Genomic DNA, 10,605 nt, shown 5'->3' with positions numbered 1-10,605 from the left:
CCAGCTTCCTCCTGACATGTTTGTTGGTGTTAATTGTGGTTAATGAAAGGAAGGAAAGGTAGATCATAATAACAGACCACATAAGTCATCCATAGTCTGACAGAAATATCTTTTTACCATAAAATGCAGTTTAGCATATTCCAGGTCAGTACAGCTTAGTGGAGAAGAGCAGTCAGGAAGCTACTTGGGTGACACAATAGAGAAGCCCAAAGCAAACAAAGTCAAGAATGAAATAACGTGAGGTATGATAATGCACATAAAAGCAAATGGAAAAAAATGTTTTTTTTGCCAGTGAAATATTTGTTCTGCATCTTGAAGGTATGAAGACCTAATAACTTTAAATTTAGATTTTTTCTTGTATGTGCTAACCCCAATGCCACTATTAGTGTTTAATTATGGAGCTACAAAAAGGTTAGCCTCCTATTGCAATTGTCTGCTTTGACTGACAGCCACAGGCACAACGAAACCTAGGTCATTTATACTGCGCCAAATCACAACAACAGTCAATAAGGCACTTTATATTGTAAGGTAGACCCTACAATAATACATAAAACAATCATATGACCCCCTTTGACAAAGCACTTGGTGACAGTGGGAAGGAAAAACTCCCTTTTGAATAGGAAGAAAACTATTTGAAGCTCTGAAACCTGACTGAAACTCTTCAAATAAACCATATTATTTAAAATAATGATTAATGATACTTGTTATGTGGTCTGTTGATCCAAGTCTGCAGCACAAGTTGAAAGGAAAAATCAAAAAGAATATCACAAGGAATAGTAGTACAAGACTTATAGATCAACTTTAATGTAAAATATTCATATTCAAAAGATCCAGAGACTGGTTGAAAGAAATTGACCAAAACTAAAGTTTCACCGTAGCTTACCAGCACAAGGAAGGAAACACAGAAAATTTGCAATCTGTTATATCAGTATCTTCAAATTATAAAATTGATGGAAAGAATATAGTTTTTGATTTTTTCCCCCTGCAATTCTTCTCTCCACACTCCAGTCCATTAGGTGGCAGTAATGGGCTTGTGCCTTCCCACATGGCTAGGTTCAGTGGTTGCACAATGAGAGTGTAAAAGGCAGAAAGTCAAAAGAGCACTGAGATTTAAAAGGCTGATTAGCTCACAGAAGGCAGGCAAGAAGGTGACTGCACTGGAGTAATGATGTCAGTACTGGCAGATGATGGTTTATGACTAAACCATCATCTGCATCAGCGCCCAAATAATTGGTCACATATGTGCACGTTAAATTTCACTGGTAAATGTGAGCCACCTGCTAATGGTTCAGAACAGTATATATTCCTCAAATGTTTGTTTTCTGCCATTTTATTCTGTATTTGTCTTTTCAGACCTCTAACAGCAGCATGTTTACGAGGAGAAGGTTCTCACAGACCAGCAGGAGAGGAACTCCAGTCTGGACCAGGATGGCCCAGAGCCTCCACAGATTAAAGAGTAACAGGAGGAACTTTGTAGAAGTCATGAGGGCGAGCAGGTTGGACTGAAGCAGGAGACTGATACCTTTATGGAGATTCCTCCTTATGAGTAAAGTGACCACAACTCTCCTGAAGCAGAGAGCCAAGCTCATAAAGAAAGCCAGCATGTGGACTCGGGAGAAATAATTAGAAATGCAAAACCAAAGAAAAGGAGACTTAACAGAAAGCAAAGTAACAGAAAGAAAAGTCTCAGCCCAAATTTTCCAGTGGTACAAACCACAGGCAGGTGCCAGGTTTGTCCCACCAGGAGTGATTCAAAGATTAGGAAGACCTGTGCACAATGCAAGAGATATATCTGCAAGGAGCATGCACACACTCTCTGCACATCATGTGTACAGTAATGCAGACAAAACACTTGACTGCTGGACAAGAACATTTCCATGTTCTGACTATTTCACTGATGTTGGTTCACAATTGTATGTGAACCATTGCCTATGATAGTAATATTTGAGGAGAATATGAGGGTTAGAGCTGCTTTAATATTGAGACCTCAGCACCATCTAGTGACAGTATGGAGGACTCATCAGTGGCGTCGTTAGGCCTATTTTAGGGGTGCTTAAGCCTCCCTAAAATATTCTTAAGCCCCCCTAAATAATTTGGTGTTTATTTATTTATTTATTTTATTTATTCAATTTTTTTTTGCAATTGGATCCCCCATAGCTGTTGGTCTCAGAGCAAAGCTCTACAAGTTCTCAGCAGTCTATGCACTACTGATGTTTCTGTCTGTAACCGAAGGACTCCACAAATTCCTGCAGAAAGAGACTTTAGACCTGGCAGAAGCTTTTATCTGCAAACAAGCTGTGTGTGAGACACTTAAGGGCAAACACTCAGATGCATTTGCTACAGAGCTGTATGAGAAAACCAAGGCCCTGTGTAACACCCACAGTATCCCTGAACCAGGTGCCAAGACAAGGCACAAGCAGAGGAAAATGGAGGATTTTGTCCTGGAGGCAACTGTGGGTTCACGCACTGAATTGAACAACTCAGACACATTGAAAAGAGAGTTACTTTTCCCTTGTGTGGATCGGATGGTTGGCGAGCTTGATCAAAGATTTTGCAGTGTAGACGCAGGGCTGCTAAAAGGCATCCAGGCATGCAGTCCTAAATCTGAGAACTTCTTGAGTGAACCACACTTGAATGAACTTGCAAAGCACTATAGACTTGACCTGAAAAAAGAGGAGGTTCTGGTGGCCAGAAACTTTCTTACCCGGAAAACAGAGGCTGGATGTCCACCCAAAAATATGTTGTCTGTGCACAACCTCCTCGATTCAGACATGTTTCCCTCTCTGAAGGCAACCATCCAAGTTGCCCTAACAGTGCCTGTCAGCAGCTGCTCGTGCGAAAGGTCCTTTAGTGCACTGCGTCGGCTGCACTGCGTCGGCTGCACTCCTGGCTGCGTCAAACAATGGGTCAGAAAAGACTTCACGGTCTTGCAGTCATGTCTATTGAAAAAGACATGAAAAAGCATCTGAGTCACAACAGAGTGATTGGCCGATTTGCCACTCTTAATCAGAATCAGAATCAGAATCAGAAAGGGGTTTATTGCCAAATGTTGAGCAGGTTTACAACATTAGGAAATTGCTGCGGTGCTTCAGTGCAAACATAGTGTCATAAATAGCACTTAAATAGACGTCACTTAAATAGACGTCATTCTTTGATGCTTCCACCCACCAAGTAACTGGTGATTGCAGCCATAAAAATGATGTATTTTTTTATTTTCAGTTTTTTTCTTGTTATTGATGCAGCAAACACATTTCTTCTGTTTTCTTGTTGTACTGTATTATAAAACAGACTGAAATAAAACAATAGATCTATTGGTGGCCTAGGATGTTTAATCTGTCCAAAAAAGTAGGAAAACAATTTCTCAGTCTTGTTTTCTGTTTGTGAAATTTTGTGCTCATTCACTACGTTCGTTCATATCGTGTGCATCTCTTGGGGGCTAAGCCCCCCCTGTCCTTAAAACCTAGTGACGTCCCTGGGACTCATCATATCTGTGGTGACTGTTGAGTAACTATGTATACCTGTAAAGCTAGTTCTCATTCCTTCTGAGTCCCTGTTAGTATGTTAACTAATAATTGATCAACAAATTGATTTACTCTGCCTGACAGAAACCTGTTTACAGCAGGATGATTATGTTAGTTTAAACGAATCAACACTAATTGTCAGAATCCTCGAAGCTCAGGCCGAGGGTGCAGTGTGGCAGCAATTTTCCACACTAGATTATTAAACCAAAATCAAAGACCAAGACTGAGTTTGAATTCATTTGAAAGCCAGATGCTTAGCCTTGTCCACCCCAACTGGAAAACTCAAAAACCAGTCTCATTTGTTATCATCTATCATCCAACTGGGCTGTACACAGAGTTTCTGTCTGATTTCTCAGGCTTTTTGTCTGATTTAGTGCTCAGCTCAGATAAATAATTATTGTGGGTGATTTTTTTTTAACATCCATGTAGATGCTAAACATGACAGACTAAAACTGGCATTTGATGTCTTATCTTTTTGGATTTATTTATTGCTAATTAAATCAAACACTGTGCAGTTTATTAAATAAAAAGTTAAAGCTACTGTAAGGAAATGTGTTGATAAAAAAGCACTTTCTCTTTGCATTTGAGGGCGGGCCTTATTGAAGTTCACCACTTTTGAAAACACGCCTCCTTACAGAGTGACAGGAGGAGTGTGAATGGAATGCGGTTGCATAAAAGGCAGTTTGTGTCCTCAAACGTGAACTGTCTAAAGCCCAACACTTCAAAACAACTAGCAGCCAGCTGTTAAAAATGGAAGCTTTCATAAAGATTATTTTAAGTTGTATATTTGTTGCTTTCCTGGCCATCAGATGGACCAGCAATTTTGATGCAGGTAAAGTACGATTATGTTTATTGTTACTGAGTGCAAGTATTAATCTATATTTATCTGTAAACTTTGGTTCAATGACCTAAAGAGCAGTTCTGCTGATAAAAGACGGTGCTATTAGAGCTACAGGTTGCAACAGGCTGGGGTGTTGTTTATGGAATGAATGGCGTGAAAACAGTGTATGAAAGCATTTTAAAGGAGTCTGCATATGACATTTACTTAGGTTAGACGTTAAAGTTAAAAGATTCATACGAGGTAAAAGATCACTGCACTCTGTAGTTAATGTTTGACTGATTGAAACAGTTGTGCGGACAATAAAAACGTGCAGTGCCTTCCAAAACTGAAGTAGTTATCTTTTAACTCATGACCTTGCTTTTGATTTTGATTGAGGCTTAAAAGTAATCTCTAATAAACATCTGTACGTTGACGTGTGCATCAATTAAGCAGATAACAGGTCTGAAGTGACGTTCAACTGTTGAACTTGCATTCAAATGGTTCACAGGAAATAACATGAATCTAAGACTGCTGATAGAAATAGCAGGAGGAATTCTGCTACCACTTGTCAGATTCAGTTAAATGCTGCAAAACTGATGGCACAGAAGTTCCCATTACAGATGAGTAATGATCCAAACACACAGCAAAAGCAAGCCAAGTGAATGAATTTGTGAATTATATATTCCTGTATTCTCCTCGTCACCTACTCCCAGATATTATAGTTTGCATTTTCCGTATCAAATGTTTGCCATACAGTCAGGACTGTGAAACTTAAGCTCATCCGAATGAAACATGTAAAGTCATTACACATAATAAATAAACTCATATAATATAATTTTCTGATTTGCATGGACCAAACATATCTCTTTAACAAGGATAGTAAAGGTTTATTGTTTTTAGGATATTTTATGAAAACAGTAAGCAATTTAACGACTTTAAAGTGCAAATGAAATCTGAGTGGAATGATTTGCAACTCTCAAAACCCGTATTTTATTCACAATAGAACATGGAGAACTTACAAAAGCCGGGAAAATTCACCATTTTAAGAATAATATTAGCTCATCTTGAACTTGATGGAAGCCACATGTCTCAAAAATGTTGGGGCAGGGGCAACGAAAGACTAGAAGAGTAAGTGGTACAAAAAGAAAAAGCTGGAGGAAAACGTAAAATGGCAAAAACTTGAAATATCCTATCACTGACATTATATAACGTCATCAAAAGATTCCAGGAGTATGGAAAAGTTTCTACATGCAAGAGATCAGGTGTCTCTGCAGCATTGCATTCTGATTCTGTTTGATTGTAACGGTTATATTTATATATGGTAAATGGACTAGTTCTTATATAGCGCTTTTCCACTCTTCTGAGCACTCAAAGCGCTTTACACAACTTGTGCATTCACACCCATTCGCACAAGCACAACTGACATTCACACACATTCATACTCCGATGAATGCATCGGAGAGCAATTTCGGGTTAGTATCTTGCCCAAGGATATTTAGCATGCAGACTAGGGGAAGCCGGGAATCGAACCACCAACCTTCCGATCAGTAGATGACCTGCTCTACCACCTGAGCTACAGCCACCCAATATATATCAAAATAATAATAATAATTCCTCACTCGCCCTGCAAGATCAATGTTATTTAAATAGTATGTTCTCTCACTTTAAACATTTGATATGTTTTCTGTTTTCTATATGAATAGAATGTGTGTTTATGAGATTTGCACCTCGATTTTTACAGGCAATGAATTTGAATTAATCTGATTTGTGTCAATGAACTGTTGGTTATGCCCTTGCACATGACATGTGCTCCATTCAACAATTACAACGCTTTGCATCCAGCCGGTTTACAACCTACCACACCTTGTATATCACTCTGGCATTTTAAATAAGCATGTTTCACAAATGGACAATAGCATTTAATTTGTTTCCATCTGTAGATGTTAGGTTAAGGCTGTGTGCAGGCAGGAATAGGACCCAAGGTGCAGACTCTGGAGACAGACGTGAACTCAAAAAAGGCTTTAATTTAATACTCAAAATATAACATAACTGAAAAAACTCAAAACAAAGTTAAACTAGAGAAATGACAGCACACACAGCTAGGAAAACAGTAGATCACAACACAGACACAGAGAAACACTGGGCTTAAATACACAGAGGGAGCAATCAGGGAATGGGTAACAGGAGGGAAACAGCTGGGGCAAATCAGGCCTAACGAGACAAGAGGAAGCAAAACCAGACACATTCACATCAGACATGGACTTTCAAAGTAAAACAGGAAACACATAACACAGACTGAACAAAGACACAGACTCATATGCAGGCACTACAAAGGGAACAGAGACGTGGGAACAGGGCAGACACAAACACTGACTGAACACGGGGATATAGGAACTTAGGATACACAGACGCGAACTAGACAAGGGGATGCAGGTGATAGGGGAGACATAAGCCATAAGACGGAACTCAAAGAAACCAAAAACTAGAAAGTATAAATAATAACATAAACTCAAACACCCTGGGTCAACGACCCAGGCATCCTAACAGTAGACATTTGCAGATATACTGATATCTGATATTCCCAAACTTCAGTTCTGTATATTTCTCCTTTTTGTTAATGTGTGGAAACAAGACTTTAACTATTATCAAGCATGAGGGGTGAACACTTAAAAAACTGGATGTCAATGACATTAAAAGATAAGATAAGATCTCAGAATCACTTCAAAAACAAAACAGTGTTTCTTGGACAAAGAGAAGTCCCTGAAAAGGCAGATTATTGATTAAGCACAGTATATGACTTTTTAACCACCTCATACATTACTGTCAAGGCCGAAACGTTTCCAAATGTCCTTCAACCTGAAAGTTTCAGGTTGTGTGGTGTAGGGGTTCCAAATGCAATACTTGGGCGGGCAAAAATAACAAAGTGCAATCTTTTTATTTGGATGGTTGCAAAAAGTCAAAACAGACCATAACACCAAGAGCATATGAGGACACAGTTTTGGCTTGTATTATATTTTATTTATAAAGTGACAATTAACAGCAAGGATTGTTTCCAGGTCGTTGAACACATCTGCATTATTCCTATTAAATGCTTCACTTACACCTTTACCATGTTTGTGTATTAGTATAATGACATGCCATTAGTATAGTATATTTAATCTTTGCCACAGAATCTCTCAGAGGTGCCAAGGTATTGGTGACTGGGTCCAGTAAAGGCATCGGCGAACAAATGGCATATCATTATGCCCGCTTTGGAGCCAAGATTGTTATTACAGCAAGAAGCAAGGACACACTGCAGAAGGTCAGTCAATACAAACTACTCAAAATCTACTAAGATGCTGTCATTTAGTTCTAGTGTTTATGTAAGTCATGTCAGGGATGATATTTTAGAAATCAAGCAGCTCAGAAGGCAGTATGAGGTACATGAGGATATTCTTTAGTTCTTTGGAGTAGCAGTTTTAGCTATATGACTCATGCCATTCTTATTGATTGTGACTAACAGGTAGTAGAAAAGTGTCTGAGTTTGGGAGCCCAGGAGGCTTTTTATATAGCAGCAGACATGTCCAATGAGTCTGACCTTGATCGAGTGGTAGATTTTGCCTTGAAGAAGCTGGGAGGTTTGGATTACCTGGTTCTCAATCACATCGGCTCGACCCGTGTCGCCATGTGGGATGGAGACGTAGAACATGCCAAGTGGCTGATGAAGGTAACGGAGCGTTTTGATGCTCTATCAGAAACATAAAATGAAAGGAATGCCCTCAGTCATGAATGTTTGTTTGTGTACAAAGATCAATTTCTTCAGCTATATTCAGATGGCCTGGAAAGCTTTGCCCTCCCTTGAGAAAAATAAAGGATCGCTGGTGATTGTTTCCTCACTTGCAGGTAGGTTTGTTTTTATAGTTCAACCAAAGCACAAAAACAGTCACCTTAAGCCACTTTACATCGTAAAGTAAAGACCATGCAATAATTCGGAGAAAATCAAAATTTCAAGTTTTAATTAATTTAGCCACATTAGTGATATTTATCACCTTACCCATCATATGTGTTTTTGCCTAATGTCCTGTAGTGGACCATCCAGTTTTCCTGACACATTCCCTGAGGGGATCCAGTGTAAAGAAAGAAAAAGCTGCCTAGTCAAGCATGCGAAGCGACCCGCTGTGGTGACTCCTTGGTTATCGAACCACATAATGGAGCAACCAAAAGCAGCTCCAAGAATCGATTAGCAGAGGAAAGTCGAGACATGTTAAGTTTGAAAACTCCAGAAAATTCCTAACAGCTGTTGATGCTTCACAGGTAAAATGCCCAGTCCCTTAACAGCTCCATACGTCTCAACAAAAAGTGCCTTGAATGGGTTCTTTGGGTCTCTTCGTCATGAGTTGGCTATGAAGAAGAGCAATGTGTCCATCTCTGTGTGCACACTGGGGCTCATTGACACCGAAACAGCTATGAGCAAAGTCAAGTTAGTATGCATAAAAAGATTTGCAGTCAAATCATTTGTGCTGTTTACATGAGTTAATTGCAAGAATTTTTTGTGTCCTAGGGGAAAGGTTAACATGCCAGCCTACCCCGCCACAGAGGCCGCCCTGAACATCATCATCACGGGAGCTACGAGACAGCCAGAGCTTTTCTACCCCTGGTTCACATACATTTGGACTCTCACCAAAGATTGGATTCCTTCTTTTACAGACTATGTGGTCCAGCGTTCCTACAACTACAACCCATGAAGAACATTTATCTAAAGCACAGTTCTACACCTCTTTAATTAAAAACACAGAAATTTGGCTTGGATGTTGGCTTACAGCTTTGCCATTGATTTTTTTAAATGTTGATGTACACACTGGGCAGGATTATACCATGGACAGCTCGTCTGTAGCCGGTGTATGTCACTTTCATTCCTCTGAATCTTAGCCTTCATATTTTAATACACCCAGTTTTATGGCATAATCTTTGACTTTTCCAGTTTCCACTTTTCTCACCTTGCTTTTGAGAGCTGTCCAGTTATGAAATGTCTACGGGGAAAAAAGCTTACGGCTTGAAATTGTTTCATTTTCGTCTCCCTCAAAGAGATTAGCTCCTATCTGCATAGCACAGCCACCGCTGTCCAACCGTTACTGCACCACTAAGTGAAAATTCAGAAAGAAGGCACCTGATTTACTACAAATAAGACTATCTCTGTCTCTCTCACACACTTTCCTTTCATGATTTTCAGCCATGAATGGTATATTAGAGTTTCACATTTCTGCTATTCACTAATAAAAGATGAAAAGCAATAAACATATTCTTTCCTCTCATACTTTAAATTCAAATTCAAATTTTATTTGTCACACACACAAACCATACACAGTATGACATGAGGTGAAATGCTTATTGCTGTGCAATACTCGACCATTAAATGACAGTAAGAATTACAGATTTACAGATTACTACAAAAATTTACAGATTTTAACTTAGAAATTTACAGTAAAAATGTGCAAATAGCAGTTCATGTGGGAAATTATTTTAAAAAAGAAATGATAAATTATAAGAAGTGTGCAAAAAGAAAAACCAGAGTGCGTGTGGTGATGCGATGTGTGTGTGAGAGTCCAGCCCTACACCTGATTCAGGGCCAAAATAGCCTGGGGGAAGAAGCTCCTCCTCATTCTCTCTGTTTTGGCCTTAAGGGAGCGGAAGCGCTTCTTATTAATTCAATGTTGTTTGTTTTTTTAAATAACTCTACATTTTTTTATTTGATAGGACAAAAGGACAAAAGCAAGTGACAACAAACAATATAAATAATCTTAAGTCTTTGTTTTCCCTGCTGAACCCTAAAACCCTACAGTAATATAGCTGAGTGGATATGTGAAGTGAAGGAATGGATCTAAGCCCAAAACACACACACACACACACACATAAACGCAAAGATAACACCATTTTGCATTAAAGAAGTGCAATATTTGTTCTACTTCATCTTAAAGGTAACAAAAAGGTTTACACAAACCTGATCAGTACTTTGAATGTCCACGTGAGGGCAGTAGTGCCAAACCGTTGAAGTGTCTTAGCTTCAAGCACATTAACAGTTAAGAAAAAAAAAGCCTAAAAATCAGAGCAACAATTATTTGATGGCAATGAAACAAATCAATGTCAAAGATTTTATCTTTAATAGACTTGTGTTGAATTTGAATTTTGAGATTTTTAAGCTCCCATCAACATATCAATAGTGACCCTCTGTGTTCCAAACCCTGGATTGTCCTCCTTCTCCTATCTTTTCCATTTCATTTAGTTTCA

At 38.9% G+C, this 10,605-nt stretch overlaps 1 protein-coding gene across 1 annotated transcript; it reads left to right on the top strand.

Moving 5' to 3' along the window:
- The first annotated feature begins 4,186 nt into the window (after positions 1–4,186).
- Positions 4,187–9,625, top strand: LOC146546807 (hydroxysteroid 11-beta-dehydrogenase 1-like protein). Its single transcript, XM_085264215.1, has 6 exons — positions 4,187–4,353; positions 7,512–7,642; positions 7,844–8,047; positions 8,130–8,223; positions 8,635–8,800; positions 8,882–9,625. The coding sequence occupies exons 1-6, from the start codon at positions 4,272–4,274 to the stop codon at positions 9,063–9,065; spliced, it is 861 nt and encodes a 286-aa protein (XP_085120341.1). The 5' UTR covers positions 4,187–4,271; the 3' UTR covers positions 9,066–9,625.
- The last annotated feature ends 980 nt before the right edge of the window (positions 9,626–10,605 follow it).

This window comes from Mchenga conophoros, linkage group LG23, assembly GCF_057382185.1.
Source record: "Mchenga conophoros isolate Kocher_MC1m ecotype Shallow Benthic linkage group LG23, M_conophoros_male_GT1.1, whole genome shotgun sequence".
Classification (NCBI taxonomy): Eukaryota; Metazoa; Chordata; class Actinopteri; order Cichliformes; family Cichlidae; genus Mchenga; species Mchenga conophoros.
The sequence above is the reverse complement of the archived record's forward strand: the minus strand, read 5'-3'. Positions and strand labels throughout refer to the sequence as shown.

Coding starts and splice junctions, on each gene's coding strand:
- LOC146546807 (XM_085264215.1), top strand. CDS start 4,272: ATGGAAGCTTTCATAAAGATTATTTTAAGTTGTATATTTGTTGCTTTC. Junction 4,354..7,511: donor GACCAGCAATTTTGATGCAG/GTAAAGTACGAT, acceptor TCTTTGCCACAG/AATCTCTCAGAGGTGCCAAG. Junction 8,224..8,634: donor GATTGTTTCCTCACTTGCAG/GTAGGTTTGTTT, acceptor GATGCTTCACAG/GTAAAATGCCCAGTCCCTTA.